The sequence below is a fragment of the Nannospalax galili genome, unplaced genomic scaffold, assembly GCF_000622305.1.
Source record: "Nannospalax galili isolate Female #2095 unplaced genomic scaffold, S.galili_v1.0 scaffold44, whole genome shotgun sequence".
Classification (NCBI taxonomy): Eukaryota; Metazoa; Chordata; class Mammalia; order Rodentia; family Spalacidae; genus Nannospalax; species Nannospalax galili.
Window position 1 is genome coordinate 1,566,349 of NW_008355789.1, and position 22,676 is coordinate 1,589,024.

Below are 22,676 nucleotides of genomic sequence, written 5' to 3' on the forward strand. Positions count from 1 at the left end.
CACCTTTAATCCCAGCACTTGGGAGGCAGAGGCAGGCATTATCTCTGTGAGTTCAAGGCCAGCCTGGTCTACATAGTTCCAGGACATCTGGGGCTACAGGGAGACCCTGTCTCAAAAAGACCAAAAAAAATTTTTTATTTATTATTTTTATTTTACGTATATGTGTGTTATGCCTGCATGTAAGTAAGTGCACCTGTGTTGTGCAATGCCTGAGGAGAACAAAAGAGGCTGTCGGATCCCCTGGAACTGGAGTTACAGACAGTTGTTAGCTGTTATGTGGGTGTTGGAAATTGAACCCGGGTCCTCTGCAAGAGTTTATTTTACGTATATGTGTGTTATGCCTGCATGTAAGTAAGTGCACCTGTGTTGTGCAATGCCTGAGGAGAACAAAAGAGGCTGTCGGATCCCCTGGAACTGGAGTTACAGACAGTTGTTAGCTGTTATGTGGGTGTTGGAAATTGAACCCGGGTCCTCTGCAAGAGTAGTCAGTGTTCTTAACCGCTGAGCCATCTCTCCAGCCCTCTTTTCAATTTTTTAAAATTTTGTTTATTTCATGTGTATTTTGCCTGCATGTATCTAAATGTTCCTTGTGTGGAAACCTGCAGAAGCCAGAAGGTAGAGTTACAGACAGTTGACATACTCCATTTGTGTGCTGGGAACCAAACCTTGGTCCTTTGGAAGAGCTGCTTAATTCCTTGAAGCATCTTTCCAGCACTGTATTCTGTGTTTTTTTTTTTAAGATTTATTTTTAGGGGGCTGGAGAGAGAGGGCTTAGCCGTTAAGAGCACTGTTGTTGTTGTGGAGGACCCAGGTTTGATTCAACTCCAGTTCCAGGGGATTCAACACCTCTTAGGACCTCAGCAGTGCATGGCACAGGTGCACTTAAATGCATGCATGTGTCTGTGTGGGTATGTGCATTTTAGTTCAAGTGATCGTAGAGGCCTGAGGCGTCGGATCCATCTGGAGCCAGTGTTAACCTCTGCTGAGATTAAAGGCATTCCCCACTACGTGCACCTCTCTTGTGCTTATTTTTGTTTTTTAAATTTATTTTATTTATTTATTTTTTGTCTTTTTGAGACAGGGTCTCTGTAGCTGCAGCTGTCCTGGAACTCACTATGTAGACCAGGCTGGCCTGGAACTCACAAAGATCCACCTGACTCTGCCTCCCAAGTGCTGGGATTAAAGGCGTGCACCACCACGCCTGGCTTTAAGTATTTTTGATGTGTATGAGTGTATTGCCTGCATGTGTGTAAGTGCACCATTGCCATGCAGTACCCATGGAGGTCAGAGGAGGGCATTGGATCCCCTGTAACTTGGAGCAACATACAGTGTTAGCTGCCATGTGGGTGCTGGGCTGTGAACTGGATTCTCTTCAAGAGCAGCCAGTGGTCTTAACCTCTCAGCCATCTGTCTAGCCCCTTGTTTTTGTTTTTAATTACATGCTTTCAATCTTTCGTACATGTATGTCCTTAGTATCAGTGCACTTTTAGAGTTAGCCATTACCTTATTTTGGAATATTTAGGTTCTTGATTATTTTTCAATTTTATGATTGGAGTCTGTTGTCAGCTCTTGCTGTTCTTTCTAGATTATATTCTCTCAATGTCATTAAATAAATGTCTTTTTAAAGGAAACACTTCAAGTTGAAGAAGATGATAGACCTGAGTTACCATGGTGGAAATGTAAGAAATGGGCCTTACATATTTTAGCAAGACTTTTTGAAAGGTAAACTTTCTCCATATAAAGTTATTTCTTGAAGTTTTTATTATTAAGTGTAGATGTAAAGCATTATAAAAAATAATAAAAATAATAAAAAATAAAATTAATAAAATATAATGTGCACATTAATGTTCATTTAGATATGGAAGCCCTGGGAATGTTTCCAAGGAGTATAATGAATTTGCTGAAGTCTTTCTGAAGGCCTTTGCTGTTGGTGTCCAGCAAGTAAGTCTAATATAGTCTGTCTTAGTAGAGGCTATGTGCATGTGTGTTTAACTGTATGTGCATGGAGGTGCCTATAGAAGCCAAGTGAGAGCATTTGATCACCTGGAGGTGATGGTGGTATTTTGCATCTCCAGATGTGGATGCTTGGAACCAGACTCCAATCCTGAAACAGCATTGAGTGTTCTTAACTACTGAGACATCAGACTAGTCTCCAACTTCTATCCTCCTTGCCGCCTTGTGCTGAAACTTCTAGGCTTGTACTAAATTACCTGCCTTTTTTTTGTTTGAGACAGGGTCTTCCTCTAGTCCCAGCTGGCCTAGAACTCACTATGTAGACCAGGCTGGCCTGGAACTCACAGAGATCCGCCAGCCTCTGCCCTTTCCAACCCTTAGTGCTGGGATTAAAGGCATATGCCACCACACCTGGCACCTGTCTTAATATTTCTCTTGTTTGTTACTACTTTCTTCTTTTTCATCTAAAGAGTATGCATTTGCACCTTGTAGCATTTCTCAAAACATTTCTGGTCTGAGGACTTTTTATGGGGACCTGGGAGTTGTTTTGCATTCTTTCAAAAATGATCTGTGGTGGCCGTATTTACAGTTTTAAAGAGTTACAAAGAAAGCACCATCAAATTGGATACCCAGAATATTCTGCAGAGGGCTGGCAGGATTGTTTAGTGTGTAAGTAAGTGTGCTTGCTGTGAAGCCTGATGACCTGAGTTCATCTTGGAACCAGTTGCCAAATGTTGTCTCCTCATCTCCCCATATGCTATGACATACTCTCCCCTCTACCCCACCCCAAACAAACAAAGAGTTAGTAAATAAATGTTTAAAATTTTTAAAGAATACCACTAGCAGGGCTTGGAGAAATAGCTCAGTAGTTAAAAGCACCTATTGCTCCTCAAGAGAACCTATGTTTGTTCCCAGCACCCACATGGCGCCTAATACCTACCAGTTCCAAAGGATCCAGGGTTGTCTTTTGGCCTCCATAGGCACCAGGCATGCACATGGTGTACTTATATGTATACAGGGAAAACATTTTAAAAAACAAATCCAGTAGAAACCGAATTAGGATGCCCCTTTAAAGCAGACACCTGGAGTTTACCAGTAGTCTTCAGATTTACTTTGGGAGGAGGTGTCTTTTTGATTACAGGGTCTCCTGTAGCCTCAGCTGGCCTTTGAACTTGCTATGTAGACCAGGCTGTCGTCAAACTCACAGATCCGCCTGCCTCTGCCTTTCAAGTGCTAGGATTAAAAACATATACCACCATGCCCCTTGTCAAGATCTTTTTGTGTGTGTGTGTGTGTTGCCATGTGGGGGTTTGTAGTTGCCTGCAGAGGACAGAAGAGGGTGTCATATTCCTTAAGCTGGAATTATAGGGGATTAAAGCTGCCTGACATTGATGCTGGAAGTACTCTTAACTGCTGGGCCGTCTCTCCAGCCCCACTGTAGACACTTTATATGGAACAAACAATAGTAATGTCTGCTGGAAATAGTTTCATCTTCTACCTGTTCTCAAGGGCTCTAGTTATTTTGAAGTTCTTTTCGTTCCCTACCACAGAGAGGCACCACCCCATCCTAAAGTCTTAGTAGACACTTTGAGACAAACATGCTTGGGTCTGAAATGGGAAGGGGGACAACCCTGTTTTCAGAGTCAGCTTCTCTGTGAGCTCAGGTACATTTTACCAATATGATGGACATTGCAGGAATGGGTCATAGGATCTCACATTGTAGCCAAAGCTGAATTCAATTTGTGGCAAGTCTCCTACTTCAGCACTCTGATTGTAGCAATTAAAAGCATGTCACGATACCCTAGGATTCCTGACTTCTTTTCTTTTTTGCGATAGCCAGGGATTGAACCCAGGGATCTCATGCATACTGGTCAAGTCTTCTGCCACTGAGCTATATCCCTCAGTGGTACAATTACTGAGGGCCCCAGTAGTTTTTTTGTTATTGTTTGAGGGTTTTGGCTTGTTCTGTGTGTTTTGTGACATTAGCGCTGGCTGATCAGGCCAAGAATGACCTTGAACGCCTTACTTCATTTCCCAAGTTTGGAATTACAGGTGTGCCATCACAAGCTACCCCAATTGGTTTTTGTTATACCTACTGATATTTACCGTATTTGGAATTGAAACAAAATTTAACAAAAATTGGGTGTGGTAGTATATGCCTTTAATCCCAGAACTTGGGAGGCAGAGGCAGGGAATGTGCGGCCACCCTGGTTCATATATTGAGAGTTCCAGTTCAGTTGGATTATATAGTAATGTCTCCAAAAAACAGAAAAGAAAAATGATTTTCACAAGCATGAATTTGGAAAAGATTAGAGTACTTTTAGGTTTTTTTTTTTAAGGCAAGTTCTCACTGTGTAGCTCTGCATTCTAGTACATCTCGCAGATGGATTTCTGTGAGTTCAAGGCCTGCTGGGTCTATAATAGTGAGTTCCAGGCCAGCCGGAGCTGCAGGGAGATACTGTCTCAAAAAGCCCAAAGGAAAAAAAGAAAGAAAGAAAGTCATACTTGTAAAATAGCAAAAAATATGATTGCAAAATCATAATTGCAAAATAAAATAGTCAATAGCCATTTGGCTTCATTAAATATAACTTTAGATATTAGGCAGCTGTCTGGCTAAGAATGTTTGATGGTAGAGCCAAAGTATCTAAAATTCCAGTTTTTGTTTACACGTTCAGATTTTTACACCAATAATAAGTTGAAGTGACAGTTTTTTTATTCAGTTTTAATTTTTCTTATGACATTTATTGTGCATTTATGCATATATATGTGCGCCATGGCTTGTGTGTGGAAATACAAAGAAAACTGTGTATTCAGTTCTCTCCTTTGGCCAATATGGGCCCCAGGGATCAAATTTAGATGGTCAGGCCAGGCTTTAATCCCAGCACTTGGGAGGCAGGCCAGGTTTATATAGGGAGTTCCAGACCACTTAAGGCTACAGGAGACCCTGTCTCAAAGAAAACAACATAAAAAGCAAAACTTAGCAGCAAGCCTTTAACTTTATCAAATGAGCTGTCTTACCAGCTTTCATTTTTATTTTATTCTTTTATGTATGTGAGCGTATTGCCTGCATGCATGTAGGTGCACCCTTGTCATACAGTGCCCACAGTGGTCAGAAGAGGGTGTCAGATCCCCTGGAACTGAAGTTTCAGACAGTTGTTAGCTGCCATGTGGGTGCTGGGAATCAAACCTAGGTTCTCTGCAAGAGAATTGAACTCAGTGCTCTTTAACTGCTGAGCCATCCCTACAGCCCCTTCTGTACAGGAGAAAAACTGTTTGGTCTCATCAGTTCTTTCAAAATAAAACAGCATTTCAAAGATTAGGTAACTTTCAGTTTGCAACTTTTCTTCCAACTGTTGTACTTTAGCATGTGGCTGCCAGGCTCTGGGTATGCTTCCCATTTAATAATTAAATTTAAGGACTTTTTCTTTTTGTGGGGTCTCATTATGTATCTCTGCCTGGCCAAAAACTGACAGAGATCTTCCTGTTTCTGCCTCCCAAGTGTTGAGATTAAAGCATGCACCACCAGGACTAGCTTCGTTAAGGGCTTTTTTTAAATGTGTATGAGTGTATTTCCTGCATGCATGTAACTGTACTCGTGTCATGCAGTACCCTCAGAGATCAGAAGAGGGCATTGGATCCACTGGAACTGTAGTTACAGATGGTTGTTAGCTGCCATTGGGTACTGGAAATCGAACTTCAAGAACAACTAGTGCTCTTAACTGCTGTGCCATTATCTCTCTAGCCTCTTAGGGCATTCTACTTTGGAGACAGGGTGTCTTTTTGAGACAGGGTCTCCCTGGAACTCACTACGTAGACCAGCCTGATCTTGAACTCACAGTCCGCCTGCCTCTGCCTCCCAAGTGTGCCAGGCAAATAACTATGAGCCAGGCTATCAAGCAGAGGCAGACAGTCGTCTATGAGTTGAGCCTGGTCTACATTGTGAATTCCAGCAGGGTTAAATACTGAGAGACCTTCTCAAAAGGAAAAAGAAAGAGAAAGAAGGAAAAAATATAGGAAAAGGCAAATAAAAAGGCATTTTTTCGTGATACTTCAGAGCGTCTGGAATGGTCTCAGACTTTGGAATTTAGTGCTCTAAAGTGTCACATAAAATTAGAAATATTGACTAAAGCTGAATAGGTAGGTGACTGAATAACTTGGGGTAAGTAAGGTTTTTTTTTAAAGAAAATCAAGCTTAGAACTAGCCCAGAATATTGTTAAATGTTCACATGTGGTAGGTAACCTGTTTTCTTAACCTGACTAGGCCTTTGATGTAGTCTTGTATTTATGATTTTATTGCATCTAGCAATTTATTGTGTGTTTATGTGAGTGCACTTATCATTACATGCATGTGGATGTCACAGGACAGCTTGCCAGAGTCCAAGGTGGGTTCCAGGAATGGAACTCAGGTTGTTAGGCTTAGTTAAGAGAAATATTAGTGTTTTAATTAGCATGTAAATGATTGAAATTTTGTTTTTAATTGAACTTTCTTTCTGAAAGGTTTTATTGAAGGTGCTGTATCAGTACAAGGAAAAGCAATATATGGCTCCTCGAGTTCTACAGCAGACATTAAATTATATTAATCAGGGAGTTTCACATGCCCTTACCTGGAAGAATCTGAAGCCTCATATACAAGTAATAATTTTCTATCTGAAATATTTTTCTACCACATGTAATAGAAATACATTAATTGCCATTAAGGTTGAAAATTTGTTGAATTCTGTTACTTAGTCTAGTTTTGGTGATTGTTTTGACAATGCAGCAGAAAAAAAAGATGGAACACTTTAACATACTCAACTACATTTCAGTCAAAAACTCAGTTTTCAAGCTAAGCTTATATTTAAGCTGTTACTATTTGATTATATTTAGTTAATATTTGAATCTTGCAATTTGGACTGAACAAGGGAGTTTATTATTTTATCAGATTTGTTTCTAGGGTAATTGACTTACGTAATTTTGGTATTTACTAGCTTATAGAATCTAGAAATCAATAGCCCCCCCTTTTTTTTTCCCTTTCCCACCCCTTTCTTTCCTTCCTCTTTTTAGGTATCAGGGATTGGGTATAGAGAGCTGTGCTACAAGTCAAGCATTGTACCACCAGCTATATTTGAACTATTAGCCTACATTTTTTATATTCAGTATTTCAGAACACATAACTGTTCTTATTATATAAATTGTATGGAAGATGCCTGGCTTGATTGTGCCAAGAGTGTATTAAATAATTACTGGTGTTTGGTATTAAACTCCAAATTATATATTTTAATTATTTTTGTTTTAATACTTAAAGGAGACTTGACAGTTTAAGTTTGAAAGCTGAAGACTGTTACTTTCTTAACTTTTAAATTGCAGGGCATTATCCAAGATGTTATTTTTCCGTTGATGTGCTATACAGATGCTGATGAGGAACTTTGGCAAGAAGACCCTTATGAATATATACGCATGAAGTTTGGTAAGAAATTTTCAGTTGCTGGCTGGGTATGGTGGTCCATGCCTAAAATCCCAAAACTTGGAAGTGAAAGGATATCTTGGCCTGCAATGAGACCCTATCTCAAAAAGCAGAGCCTGAAAGATGGCTCAGAAGGTAAAGGTGCTTGCTGCCAAGCCTGATAACCTGACTTCCATTCCCAGAACACATAGTGGACTGAGAGAAACAACTGCAGGTTATCCTCTGATGTCCATACAAGTGCTGTGGCCTGTATCTTGCACTCTGACACACAAACACACACTGAATATAATTTTTTCAAAAAATGTTTGTTTTTTTTCAGCAAACAAAGAGCTGGGTGTGGTAGAGCTTGCCTTTTAATTCTAGTCAGGCAGACAGATGGATCCCTGAGATTGAGGCCAGCCTGGTCTACATAGTGAGTTTGAGGCCAACAGGGAGGCTCAATCTTAAAAAACATAGAGTATGGGGTGGAGAAATGGTTCAGGTAGTTAAAAGAACACTGATTGTTCTTGCAGAATACCCGGGTTCAAATCCCAGTACCTACATGGTAACTAACAACTGTCTGTAACTCCAGTCCCAGGGGATCCGACAGCCTCTTTTGACCTTTGCAGCCATTGCATGACATGGGTACACTTACCTACATGCAGGCAATACGTGCATTCACATTAAAAAATAATAACATAGAATAATAAGCCAGGCATGGTGGTGTAGCATTCAGGAGGCAGAGGCAGCTGGATCCCTGTGATTTCAAGGCTAACCTGGTCCACATACAGTGAGTTCAAGTCCAGCTAGAGCTATAGGGAGGCCCTGTCTCAAAAAGACCAAAAAAAATAAACAAAAAAAATTAAAGGACAATGAAATTTTCACTTATAGAAGCAAAATATTTTGATTGTTTGCAGCTGACTTGAGATCTGATACTGAAAAAAAAGTCTTGTTATTTTTTGCAGTTTATCTCTTAAAGACTTTTATGCCTATTCATTTATTAGAACAGTTTAGTAGTGTAGGCTTATTTTCATTAGACACATACAGTAATATTGTTATAAGTGGATACTTTTCTGGCATAATGTCAAACTATCTGATAGTTAAATTTACACCTTAACATTGTGTCTAACCTTAACCATGTGATGGAACTGAAAGATGTATACTGGAAGTTAGAGTCATACAAACTCTCCATGGGATTTAAGCATTGTCATTTATTTGGCTAGTGTTGTGTATTAGACCTTCTTCCTACCCAGATCTTTTGTACTTCTATTTTTGTGACCATACTGTGGAATTCTCACAAGTGCAGTGTTTTGAATAAAGGGATATTAGAAGTTGGTGAATGAACATTTAATTTGTACAGAGAGACATGGAATATGGTTGTAGTAATGCATGCTGTTGTTCAGATACTTAGAAGGTTGAAGTGAGAATATCACTTTAAGTTAAGGGTTTGACAGCAGCGTAGGAACATAGTAAGATCCCATATCAAGCAAAGCATGTGGGTACTGCCAGATTTTTCTTTGAAAGGCCTTGCTAAGCAGCTGAGACTGGTCTTCAACTCATGATTTTCACACCTTAGCATGCTGAGAATGTAGGTTGTTTGCATGGATTCATTTTTATAGTCATTTTTTAAATGCTTTGCTTTCATAGTTTCATTTTCCAGTCATGGAGGTCAGATGTAGGGCCTTTTGTATCCTATGCTCTACCATGCAGCTGCACCCTGATCCCATTAAGCTAACCTTGAACTCATCGTTCTGCTTCAATCACACCAGTTCTGAAAGTACAGATTCCACCCTGTCTGACTGTTTTGTTTTTTACAAACACAATTTGTAGATTAGGTAATATAACAAAATGTTTTTCAAAGAAAATTACTAAGCCAGGCCTGGTATTCCATGCCTGTAAACTCTAGCTTTTGGGAGGTAGAGCAGGATCAGGATCCTATCTCAGCAACATAAAACTATTATTTTTCTCTTTGGTTTTCATTCAAAATTTGTTCTCTAGATGTGTTTGAAGATTTCATTTCTCCTACCACTGCTGCCCAGACGCTTTTGTTTACAGCCTGTAGTAAGAGGAAAGAGGTAAGCTATCATGGAGATAATATTTGCTGTATTATTTTAAATGTGTTCAAATATACTCCATTTTCAGAGTTTAGTCTCATGTCATTTTGTGTTTTTCAAGACCTATTGGGTTCTTTATTATAGAGTTTTGCTTGTCTCTTAATCTAGGTACTACAGAAGACTATGGGATTTTGTTACCAGATTCTTACTGAACCAAATGCTGATCCTCGTAAAAAGGACGGAGCCTTGCATATGATTGGCTCTTTAGCTGAAATCCTCCTGAAGGTATTTCTTTTTGAGCATATGCATGTGTGTGTGTGTGTGATTTAAATTGATAGCTTTTTTGAGTCACAACATGCATTCCATGCAACTTGTCCATTTGAAGTATAACTAGGACAGATGAGATGGCTTGGTTGTCAAGCACTTGTTGCAACAGCTGATGAACCTGAGTTCTATCTCCAGGTCCTACAAAGTGGACTCCTGCAAGTTCATACGCACACACATAGGCACAGAGAAAATAACTACATGGTTATTAATATATTCACAGTAGTACAACCATCTTAATTCAAGCCACCACACCTGGCTGCTTCTTTACTTTTTTTTTTTGGTCTTTTTGACAGGATCTCCCTATAGCCCCAGCTGGCCTGAAACTTGCTGTGTAGACCAGGCTGGCCTTGAACTCACAGAGATCCGGCTGCCTCTGCGTCCTTAGTGCTGCACCATCATGCCTGGCCCAACCAGGCCCAGCTAATTCAAGACTTTTTCTTTTGGTCTTTTTGAGACAGGGTCTCCCTGTAGCCCCAGCTGTCCTGGAACTCACTATGTAGACCAGGCTGGCCTTGGACTCACAGAGACCTTCCTGCCTCTGCCTTCCAAGTGCTGGGATTAAAGGTGTTCACTACCATGCTTGGCTCAAGACATTTTTATCACCACAGTAAGAACCCAGTATACATTAGTAGTGAAGCCCCATTTCATCTAAACCTTCCAGCCCTAAAGTACTCTCATTCTACATTTGTCTATGAATTTATTCTGGACCTTTTACACAAATATTAATATTGCATTTTATCTATCCCTCAGTTGATGAACACTTGTTTTGTTTTTAATTTTTATGATTTTATATATTTGTATTTTTTCCCTTATTAAATATAATTTTAATAGAGCAATGGCTCCTTTTCTGTACAAGTGTTTTGCCTGCATGTATGTAAGCATGTCACATGTGTGCCTGGTGGCCACAGCCAGAAGAAGGTGTCCATTTCCCTGGAACTAGAGTTAAGGGGGTGGTGTTAGCTACCATCAATACTTGTTCCTTTTTGTTCTGTTTATTTATCTTTAAATTTTATGCGTATAAGTGTTCTGTCTGCCTGTATATGAGGGCCACATGCTTGCCTGGTATCCTTGGGGACCAGAAGAGGACATCAGATCCCTTAGAACTGAAATTAAGGAGTGTTAGCTACAATGAGTGCTCATAACCTCAAACTGGGGTCCTTTGGGATAGCTGTAAATGTCCTTAAACCTGTATATTAAATCTGGCCTTGAGCTTGTGATTCCCTCCTACTTTGGCTTCTCTGGATTCCATTTGTATACCACTTTGTCACTTTATTGTAGCCATCCCTACATCATTTTGGTTTTTGTTGAGACAGAGTCCCACACTTAACCAAGGTTAATGGTGATCCTCCTGTTCAGTCCTTCCAGGTGCTGCAGGGATTAGAGGTATGAGCTGCCACACTAGCCTATGAAGTGTCTCTCTGACTAGAGCTATCTTACTTAAATGTTAGGTGGCATCTCTAACAGGGTCTCTCCCTGGAACCACAGCTGGCCTAGAACTCAGTATATAAATTAGTCTGTCTTTAATCTCACAGAGATCCATTTGCCTCTGCCTCCTGAGTCCTGCAATCCATGGCATGCACCACCACACCTGGCTTCACTTTGAGACAGGATCTCATTGGACTCTGGAGGCCAGCTGGCTGATTTGGTTAGTCTGCAGTACTGTAATTACAAGCACATCCACCTCTCTCTCCCTTTCTTTTTACAAGGGTGCTGGGAATTGCTTTCATGGAAGGCATTTTACCAACTTAGCTATCTCCCAGGCCCTTATGTTTCCATTTTAAGACAGGGTCTCATCTATCCTGGCTGTCCTGGAACTCGATATTTAGACAAAGCTGGCCTCTAACTCAGAAAGATCTGCCTGCTTCTGCGTCCTGAGTACTGAGATTAAAGCTGTGTGCCATCATGCCCAGCAAGTAGATTTAATTTTAATTTAATTTAATTTAATTAATTTATTTTTGGACTTTTGAGACAGGGTCTCCCTGTCGCCCCAGATGACCTGGAACTTTGCTATATAACCAGGCTGGCCTTGAACTCACGGAGATCTGCCTGCCCCTGCCTCTGAAGTGGTGTGCCACCATGCCTGGCCTTTTTTCAATTATTTTATTATTATTTTTTGCATGTGTTTGAGTGTATTCCCTGCATGTATGTCATGTGGTGCCTATGGAGGCCAGAAAAGAGGGTATCATATCCTCTGGAACTGGAGTTACAGATGGTTTTTAGCTACCATATGGGCGCTGGGACCTGAACATGGATCTTCTGTAAGAGCAGCCAGTGCTCTTAACCCTTGAGTCATGTTTTTAAAAAACTAATTTTCAGCCGGGTGTGGTGGCGCACGCCTTTAATCCCAGCACTTGGGAGGCAGAGGCAGGCAGATCTTTGAGTTCCGAGGTCAGCCTGGTCTACATAGCCAGTTCCAGGACAGCTGGAGACCCTGTCTCAAAAAGACAATAACAACAACAAAAATTAATTTTCATTTGAAAAAAAATGTTTATGTGTATGAGTTTCGCCTGCATGTATATAAATGTACCAGTGCCATCAGAGGCCAGAAGAGGGTATTAAATCTCCTGTAACTGGAGTTAACGATCCTTAACTGCCATGCTAGAAATCAAGCCCAGGTCCTCTGCAAAGAGCAGTCAGTGCTCTTAACCATGGAGCTAACTCTCAGCTCAAGAAAAAATTTTGTAGAACTAACCAGAATTCCTACTAGTTAAACATTGTTTCTATTGAAACTTGGTGTGACTTTCTAATTAGGTAATATAAAAGCAGGTGGAAATGTGTTAAGATAATATACATTGGTAATTGCAGCAGCCTAGATAATGAGGAAGGAAGATCATTAGTGCCAGCATTCTCTACATAGTCCATGTGTTAAAAAAGTAGTATAAGAATGGATGGTTTAAAACTTGAGATTCAGGCCGGGTATGGTGGTGCAACGCCTGTAGTCCCAGCACTTGGGAGGCAGGTGGATTTCTGTGAGTTCAAGGCCAGCCTGGTCTACGTAGTGAGTTCCAGGACAGCTGGGGCTACAGGGAGACCCTGCTTCAAAAAGACCAAAAATGAATAAATAAATAAATAAATCTTTAATTTTTGTAAGTTGATTATTTCAGATGTTTTGTTATAACAGTGGGATCTAGTTACAATGTAGGAGACCAAAAACTTGAGATTCAAAGCAGGAGAATAAATATATGAAAGAGAGAGGCAGTGGCAGGTAGATCTCTGTGAGTTGGTCATTAGCCTGGTCTGCATAGAGAGTTCCAGCCCAGCCAGGGGGAATCCCATCTTAAGAAAACAAAAAGCAAACCAAAAAAGGTATATTTCGTTAGTAATTGTTAACATTGAGGTATGTACTTGTAACTTGACACCATTATATTTAGAATTCTATCTCAATAATTTGTTCATATTTGCAGAAAAAGATCTACAAAGATCAAATGGAATACATGCTGCAAAATCATGTATTTCCTCTCTTCAGCAGTGAACTAGGCTACATGAGAGCAAGAGTAAGTTTTCAAGTTGTATTATTTTATGTATTTATACCTTGTAATGAATGACTTTGGAACCTGAAACTTACCCTTGAGAACCATATTTCCTTTAAGACGTCTTTTTAATGTAAGTCTTTAACTGGCTGCTCAAGTGTGTGCATAGTTGTCATCTGTGTCTGGTAGCAGTGTCTGTCTGTGTTTTGCATTCAGATCTTGCTATCCACACAAACATCATGCAGCCAAAGAAAAACTTGGGATCATAGTACTGGTCTAGTGTTGTGTGTTTGGGCACGTTTCCCACTGACCAGCCTCCAAATTCCCAAACATGAACTCTAGGAAGAGGTTAGTTTGGAGAATTTAATGTAAGATGTCTGTAGTTACTCACTTTTTATTTTAAAGGCTTGCTGGGTACTTCATTATTTTTGTGAAGTGAAGTTCAAAAGTGATCAGAACCTCCAAACAGCTTTGGAGCTGACAAGAAGATGTCTGATTGATGATAGAGAAATGCCTGTGAAAGTAGAAGCTGCCATTGCACTTCAGGTCTTAATCAGCAATCAAGAAAAAGGTAAATGGTTTGTATGTTACAGCTATGTTTACATATAATTAAACACCGTAATCCTAGAAACTAGGTTAAATATATTCTATGTGAAATACTTTTAGTTATCATTTGTGTGTCTTTTTTTAAATGTTTTATTATTTTATATGTTTGAGTGTATTGCCTATGTGTATCTAAGTGCACCTCTATCGTGCAAAGCCTTCAGAGGCCACAAGAGGGAGTTGTTGTCCCCTGGAACCAGTGTTGCAGATAGTTGTGGATGCTGGGAATTGAACCCTGGTCCTCTGGATAAACAAGTGTTCTTAACCACTGAGCCATCTCTCCAGCCCCTCATTTGTGTATCTTATATCCAGTTTATTTACCTGTTTTGTTTCTTTGTTTGTTTGTTTCTCTCTACTACAGCTAAAGAATACATCACTCCATTTATCAGACCTGTAATGCAGGCTCTTCTTCATATTATAAGAGAAACAGAAAATGATGATCTTACCAATGTTATTCAAAAAATGATCTGTGAATATAGTGAAGAAGTTACTCCTATTGCTGTGGAAATGACTCAGCATTTGGTATGTTATTCAAACCTGTCATTGCAGAAATATTTGCATAGTTTGTCACAAGTGGCTTGCTTTCTATATAAAGCAAATATTCCATGGAACATACTATATAGCATGTAGTATTCTAAACTCCCTGACAGATGTTTAATGCATTTATTTCTCACATTGTTCTAGTTGAAAATTATACTTTTTTTTTTTGGTCTTTTTGAGACAACGTCTTCCTGTAGCCACAGATGGCCTGGATTCGCTATGAAGACCAGGCTGGCCTTAAACTCACAGAGATCTGCATGCCTCTGCCTCCTGAGTGCTGGGACTAAAGTGTGCACCACCATGCCCAGCGAAAATTATGCTATTTTATAGAGAGACAGTATGAATTATAAAACATTGAATAGCACCTTGGTGGGGTGGTACATGCCTTAATCCCAGCATTTGGTAGGCAGAGGCAGATGGATCTCTGTGAGTTCAAGGCCAGCCTGGTCTACATAGTGAGTTCCAGGTCAGTTGGGTGTACAGGGAGACCCTGTCTTAAAAAGACAAAAAAAAGCCAGGCGTGGTGGCGCACCCCTTTAATCCCAGTACTGGGGAGGCAGAGGCAGGTGGATCTATGTGAGTTCAAGGCCAGCCTGGTCTACATAGTGAGTTCCAGGACAGCTGGGGCTACAGAGAGACACTGCCTCAAAAAGACCACAAAAAACGAAAACAAAACAAAAAAAATTGAATAGCTTGCCAGACCTGTGCTCAGTGGGCTGGGACTCATTCTTGTGCTGCCTCATTGCACGTTTTGTGGGTTAGGTAACAGCATCTATGTAGTGTCCTGCAATACTCAGAGCAAGCTATATAGTTTTAGAAATGGTAAAACAACAACTGTTGTTTTCAGTACACCTGTGTTCAGGCATGATTTAGCTGGTCTTTTAGGAGAGGCTCTTGGTATGCTGCCATTACTGGTCCTTGAAATCTTGAGGTCATTCAATCTTCCTACCTCAGCTTCTTCATTAGCTGGCACTAAAGATGCCCATCCCAGCTTTAGCCAGTCATAATAATGAAAGTTTTCATAATATTAAGCACATTCTATACCATACCTGTTTAATACCCACAGTTGTCGGTATCAAATGACCAAGCGATATGTCAAAAGAATGGTGAAGACTTTCGGGCATATCTTCAATCCCAGCATTTTGGAGGCAGAGGCAGGCCTCTGAGATGGAGGCCAGCATGAACTAAATAACAAATTCCTGGCCAGCTGGGGCTTCAAGAAGACACTGTCTCAAACACACATGAAAGATAGATCAAGGAGTTTGCGTAATCTGGTTCAACTTTAAATTTTTTAAAATACTGAGTGGCATAGCAGAACCATTTGACTAACACAGCTCATGCTCTTACTAGTCAATTTAGAGACTGGTTTTTTGTGCTTTCTCAAGGAGAACATTTTATCAGAAAAGTTCTAGACCATTCCAAGCCTAAAGTTGAGAACTTGTAATCTCACGGCTAGGTAGGTTGAAGCATGGTGATTCTAAGTTTGAGCACACACACACACACACACAACGTTTATAATACTTCAGTGAGTTCCATTCTCTTGATTCTAGGCAATGACATTTAACCAAGTAATTCAGACTGGACCAGATGAAGAAGGAAGTGATGACAAGGCAGTTACTGCTATGGGAATTCTGAATACAATTGATACACTTCTGAGTGTAGTTGAAGACCATAAAGAGGTAAAATGATTCATGTTGCAGAGATGTTAGTGAACATCATCTTACAATGGTCTATGATTTTTTTAGCTTCAATCATTTCACCTGCTTTTATTTAGTCACTTTTGATTATTATTTGCAAAGGTAAGATTGACATCTTAGAAATGTTTTAAGTTTTAGCTTTTGAGAGGAAGGAATAGAAACCAGTGGCTCATTGCTTTACCATCTCTTTACTTTGGAGCTCAAGATTTGGACTCTGAATTTTTCTCTGATCCAGAGTATGGCAATTTCCTGGAAAACATATGGCTAATTTTCACTTGAAAGTTATTTTTGGGCCTGCAAGATGGCTCAGCGGGTAAAGGCATTTGTCTCCACATGTGATGACCTGATTTTAATTCTTGGATATATCACATGAACACACACACATCCCTACATACAGTCCTGCTTTCAATTTTTTTTGGTAAAATACACAAAATTACCATTTTAAATTTATTCAGTTCGCTGGTATCTAAAAGAAGTTATTTTGAAATCATTATCACTAACTTTTTTTTCTTGTTGCTTTGAAGTGTAAAGGAAAAAATTTAAACTAATTGATTTAAAACAAAAACCTGAGAATAGACTGGATATACCTAAATGTAGTGCATTTTAACATTTTTATATTATTTCCTTAAATTGTTTCTAGGAAGAGCAATTTCAGATTTATGTATTGTTTCTGGGGCTTTAGCATGTGCTGAATGACTTGAGTGTGCTCCATTGAGCTATGCTCTTAACCACAATCTTTTCAGATAGACATAGTTGAATCCCTTAGAGATTGTTGACTGTATAATATGTGTATTTTGTCTTTTTTAATGATGTGTATGATTGTACTGCCTGCATGTTATATAAGTGCACCCGTGTCGTGCAATGCCTACAGAGGTCAGAAAATGGTTCAGATCCCCTGGAACTGGAATTATGAACAGTTGTTTGCCGCCATGTGGGTACTGGGAATGGAACCCAGGTCATTGCTCTTAATGGTGAGCCATCACTCCAGCCCTTGTTTGTCTTTTGTGACAGTATTTCCCTATAGCCCCAGCTGGTCTGGAACTCACTATGGAGATCAGTCTGACCTCAATTTCTGTGCCTCTGTGGGGATTAGACGTGGGACACCAAGCTAGGTTATTTGTTGGTTTGGGGGTTTGTTTAGTTTTTGTTGTTTTTGACTTTTTGGTAAGGCTTATGTGTACCCTAGTTTGGCCTTTGAAATTATCGTGTAGTCTAAGCTAGTCTTACATTCATGGAGTGTTCTTACCTTAGCCTTAAGAGAACCTCCATGCCTGGCTGGGCTACTTCCCATATAAGTAATCACTCTAAGGTATTTCATATCAATAATTTCACTACAAATCTTCAAAATGGTAGTATATCTCATCTATATGACATACAGTTCCATATGTTTGCAATCTGTCCTTTGCAGTATAAACCTTTCAGGAAACTATTTTTGCAAAATAATCCTCAAGAAATCCTGTCCCAATTTTTTTGTTTCACAGATTTGCTTTGAGAAGTTGAAAAATGTATTAAATGCTATTTGATTGAAATCATCATGAAATACCTAATTAGTAATCTTAACCTCTAAAATTTTTTATTTTATGTGTATGAGTGTTTTGCCTGCATGTATATAAGGCCACCTGTGTCGTACAGTAACCCGTGGAAGCCATAAGGTAGCATTGAATTCTCTTGGAATTGGAGTTACGGACCTTTTTTTTTGTTGCTATTTGGGTGATGGGATTTAAACCCAGGCCCTCTGCAACTTGCAGCCATGCTCTTAACTGCTGAGCCCCCTACCTCCTTTCATTAACATTCAAATAGTCTTCATAGATTTGGGGCCCAGTTGAAGACCTTATGACATTTTAATTGGAATTGGTATTCTCCATTGATCTTGATGGATTTGAGAGCTTATTTCACATTCCATGGTTTACTAAGTGAAAACAATTTGAAAAATGGAAGTTATCGTAGAGTTACTTGGATTTGTAGGAACACTGCCTTTCCTTCAGATAATTTCAGTGTAAATAACCCACAATGAAGAATACTGGGATTAAAGGCATGTGCCACCACACCTGGCCGACAATGACTTACTTAGTTTTATCTGGGCTGAATTTATCTGTATGTTATACCAAAATAACCTATATACTTTCATTAAAATAGCTGTGATTCTGATACTTCCATAAATATTTGTATTTCCTCAATATGTTATTTTTGTAAATAAGTACATTATTCTTTGTTTTTCTCATTATAAATGCTGTTTCCTTTAAATTTCAGTGGTTAATCTTACTCATAATCAGAACAGACTTAAAATGATTTCCTAACAGTTTTCATTTTATATTTAGAAATGTAGTATACTACTATTCCTTTCATTTTTTTTCTTTTAGATAACCCAGCAGCTCGAGGGTATCTGCTTACAGGTCATTGGGACTGTTTTACAACAGCATGTCTTAGGTATTACACCTCTAATTTTACTGTTTTCTATTATTTCATGTGAGTATTTTGCTAATGACTTCATATTCTCTTCTAGAATTCTATGAAGAGATCTTCTCTTTGGCACATAGTTTGACATGTCAGCAAGTGTCTCCTCAGATGTGGCAGTTACTGCCTCTTGTTTTTGAGGTTTTTCAGCAAGATGGCTTTGATTACTTTACAGGTAAAGCCAAAATAGCATGAAAATATTGACTGTTCCCTTATCACCACTGTGATTTCTGTGCAGCTTAATCCTTTGACTTTGCACTCTTGATGTTTTAACCACTTCGTTTGGATAAGAGATAGGTAGCAATTAATGTATAAAGATGGCATAGGTGCTGATAGTATATCTTGCTTTTTTCACACCCCCCATAACTCTATAAGTATATGTATATGTATTATCTTTGACTATCAAATATAAAGGAATTCATTTTATTTATTTATTTAGTCCTTTTGAGACAGGGTCTTTCTGTAGTCCCAGCAGCTGGCCTTGAACTCACAGAGATCCACCTGCCTCCTCTGGGATTAAAGGCGTGCACCACCATGCCCGGCCCAGGAATTCTCATTAAAATAAAAGAGACAGAATGGTTCCATACTGGCCTTATTGTGAGCAAACATTTTTAGGAAAAAGATGAAATATTTGTATTGTAAAGATGATTGAGGCAGGTGTGGTGCTTCCTACCTGAAATAACATTACTTGGGATATAAGGTAGCTAGATCAGGGATTCAAAATCATCCTTGTCTACATAGCCAGTATGAGGCTAGCCTAAGCTACAGTGAGACCCTGCCTGAAAACAAAACAAAAGGTGTGTAATTGATTTTTTTTTTTTTTTAACTGCAGACATGATGCCTCTTTTGCATAACTATGTAACAGTTGATACAGACACACTTCTATCTGATACCAAGTATCTTGAGATGATATACAGTATGTGTAAAAAGGTAGGTCTTTTGTAGATACTAACAGATTTCAAAAGATTGCTGGTATAAAATTATGAAGAAACGTGTGAACATGACATACACTGGACAGAGAGAATTAAGGGCTTTAGAAGTTAGAAACAAGAGGACTGGGAAGATGCCTTAGTGGTAAAAAAACACTTGCTGTTCTTCAGAGGACCCAGGTTCAGTTTCCAGCATCGGTGTAGAGGCTAACAGTGATCTGTAACTGCATTTCCAGGGAATCTGACACTGTCTTCTGGCATCTGTGGACATTGCACCACACAGGTGCCTGTATGTACATGTAGGCAAAATCCTAGTAACATAAAATGAAAATAAGTACACTTTTTTTTTCAAAAAAAAAAAAAAGCCACAAAATTTTTGCAAGCCAGAAATGATAACTCACACCTATAATCCCAGTACTTGAGGAATTGAAGCAGGAGAGGGTTATCCTAAGGTTTGTAGCAGGTTTGAAACCCTGTCCCAAATAAATAAAACAGAAAAAGGAAAAATCAGTCTGTCTTTGAGTATATATAGTTCAACAATAGAGCATTGCCTGTCATGTGGAAGGTTCTGGGTCAATAAATAGCCATGTACCTGGAATTACATGTTTCATTTTTTGAGTTTCAGGAGTTAATTTTAGCTTAGTTCTTTTTGTTTTGTTATTTTTGAGACCAGGTCTCCCTGTAGCTCCAACTGGCCTAGAACTCACTATGTAGACCAGCCTGGGCTTGAACTCTCAGAGATCACCTGTCTCTGGCTCCTGAATTACAGGCGTGCATCACCACACCCAGTCTTAGCTTAGTTCTTTGAAATAAAATTAGAGATGTCAGGCTATTATAGTAATGAAATTGCAAGGCTATATATCTGAGAATTTGGCTTGGTCTCTTTTTCTTTGGAAGGGGGGCTTTTTGAGACAGGGTCTCCCTGTAGCCCCAGGTGGCCTGAACTCAAAGAGATCCACCTGCTTCTGCATGCACCACCACACCTACCGTAGACACTATTTTTAGAAAAAAATAAAAACTACAATTTAGTATTTTGATTTTGTGTGTGTGTGTGTGTGTGTGTTTAAAGTTGATTTCACTATAAAAGCAAGGTGTTCTGAAGCCTGCCATACTCTAGCCTCAGCCTATAAAAGATTTGGATTATGGGCACATTTGAGGGTTTTTATTTTTGCAGTTCTTTACTGAAGAACCAGATCTCCCTAGGAAGGATAGGAGTTTAACTTCCACCTGTGTAAGAATTTGATGGATAATATGCTAGAGTCAAGATGGGTGCTTCAGTTTTAGAGACTGTGCTGCTAGACTAGAAGGGTAGACCATGACAAAATAACTTCCAGCCTTTTTGCAGTGAACATAGCAATTATTCATACAGATTAGATATTTTAACTAATATGGGGAGTCTATCCATAGGGAAGGGATATTATTTTTCTGATTTAAAGGTTTTACAAATCCAGCTGGGTGTGGTGGCGCACACCTTTAATCCTAGCACTCAGGAGGCAGAGGCAGGTGGATCTCTGAGTTGAAGGCCAGCTAGGGCTACAGGGAGACCCTGTCTCAAAAAAGACCCCCCCCCAAAAAAAAAGGTGTTTTTTTTACTAAAATCCTTGGAAATTTGTATTCTCTGTTGATCAGGTTCTTACTGGAGTTGCAGGAGAAGATGCAGAATGTCATGCAGCAAAATTGTTAGAGGTCATCATTCTACAGTGCAAAGGGCGTGGCATCGATCAGGTCAGTGAGGCTGTGTCTGAGGCTTCAGAGTGTCTTATATACTTTTTAATTTTCTTTTAGGGCCATGTATATTCTATACATTGTGTTATATCCTTGATAGAAAACATTTTTAAGTGTTGGCTTATTAACATAATGATAATTTTAATATCTTGTCATTTAGCTGTAGTTGAAGAGTTTTGATAGGTTTAGTAACTTGATTTCCATCATGAGTTGGAATGTGAACACTTTGAATCCATGATTGGTAAGGTAGTTAGGCTCTCACAGCCCAGTGAAGACTTGCTTTTCTTTAAAGTTAGATTTCTCATTAAAGTGACCAACAGTAAATTCTGGTCATCTAAAGGGACAGGTTTAGTTGAGGCAGTGAATGAGTTAATATTGTAAAGTAGGTAGGATTTTATTAATTATAGTCTTGAAATATTCTTTAACAGTGTATTCCATTATTCGTGGAAGCAGCTTTAGAGAGACTGACAAGAGAGGTTAAAACAAGTGAACTGCGAACAATGTGCCTGCAAGTTGCTATTGCAGCATTGTATTATAATCCACATCTACTACTCAACACCTTAGAAAATCTTCGCTTCCCTAATAATGTTGAACCAGTTACAAATCATTTCATCACACAATGGCTTAATGATGTTGACTGTTTCCTGGGGTAAGTGACAATAAATTGGACCTTTATTAGGCATTCTGCTTACTTAACACAGTAGAGTAAAAATGCATTTACTCTTTTCTTTTTTAGGCTTCATGACAGAAAGATGTGTGTTCTGGGCCTTTGTGCTCTTATTGATATGGAACAAATACCACAAGTTTTAAATCAGGTTTCAGGACAGATTTTGCCAGCATTTATCCTTTTATTTAATGGATTAAAAAGAGCATATGCCTGCCATGCAGAACATGAGAATGACAGTGATGATGATGATGAAGCTGAAGATGATGATGAAACTGGTAAGGGATATGTGCTGGAGAGGCCCAGGCCCTGTCTGTTTAGAAACATCATGGACTTCTTTCTAGCCCTTGTCTCAAAGAAACCCTGGATCATAGCCAAAACCTTTGATCCACTCAGACACTGTGTTGAATGTCACAGTCTGTAAAGGCAGGAGTTTTGCCAGACTGGGTGATTCTTGCTTATAATTCTAGCACTTGGGAAGTAGTGGCAGAATAATCAGGGTCAAAAGTTCCAGTTCATCAAGGCCATCCAGCACTACATGAGACAACTTCTCAGAAACAAAGTCAGGCATTTTGATAGCTCCAGTCAGGAATGATTTGCTCGTTCTGCATATGCTTGTCACTGCAGAAACAAAGATAAATAAGAGCCAGGTATTGTGGCCAATCCTACCATCCCAGAACTGGATATGCTGAAGCAGACAGATCTCACGTTCAAGGCCTGACTAGTGAGACTTTGTTTCAAAAAAAAAGTTACACTTGAAAGGTTTTTTTGTTTGTTTGTTTGTTTTTTCTTAGTGGCAGAAAGATATTATTTAGGCAAATAATACAAAATTGATAGT

At 39.2% G+C, this 22,676-nt stretch overlaps 1 protein-coding gene and 1 non-coding gene across 2 annotated transcripts in view; both read left to right on the forward strand.

The window, feature by feature from the left end:
- Positions 1-22,676, forward strand: part of Ipo7 (importin 7) — a gene marked incomplete in the record, with an annotated part of 55,824 nt that overhangs the window by 27,217 nt on the left and 5,931 nt on the right. The window contains 16 exon segments of the mRNA XM_008853453.3: positions 1,628-1,722; positions 1,857-1,941; positions 6,451-6,585; positions 7,300-7,399; positions 9,374-9,450; positions 9,598-9,714; positions 13,161-13,250; positions 13,632-13,797; positions 14,191-14,351; positions 15,920-16,048; positions 18,427-18,493; positions 18,570-18,695; positions 19,353-19,450; positions 21,079-21,174; positions 21,603-21,823; positions 21,911-22,116. Of these exon segments, the coding sequence (XP_008851675.1) occupies positions 1,628-1,722; positions 1,857-1,941; positions 6,451-6,585; positions 7,300-7,399; positions 9,374-9,450; positions 9,598-9,714; positions 13,161-13,250; positions 13,632-13,797; positions 14,191-14,351; positions 15,920-16,048; positions 18,427-18,493; positions 18,570-18,695; positions 19,353-19,450; positions 21,079-21,174; positions 21,603-21,823; positions 21,911-22,116 (1,969 nt within the window).
- LOC115067742 lies at positions 13,378-13,561 on the forward strand. The gene has a single exon (XR_003847109.1). It is a non-coding gene; the product is annotated as a small nucleolar RNA SNORA23 (small nucleolar RNA).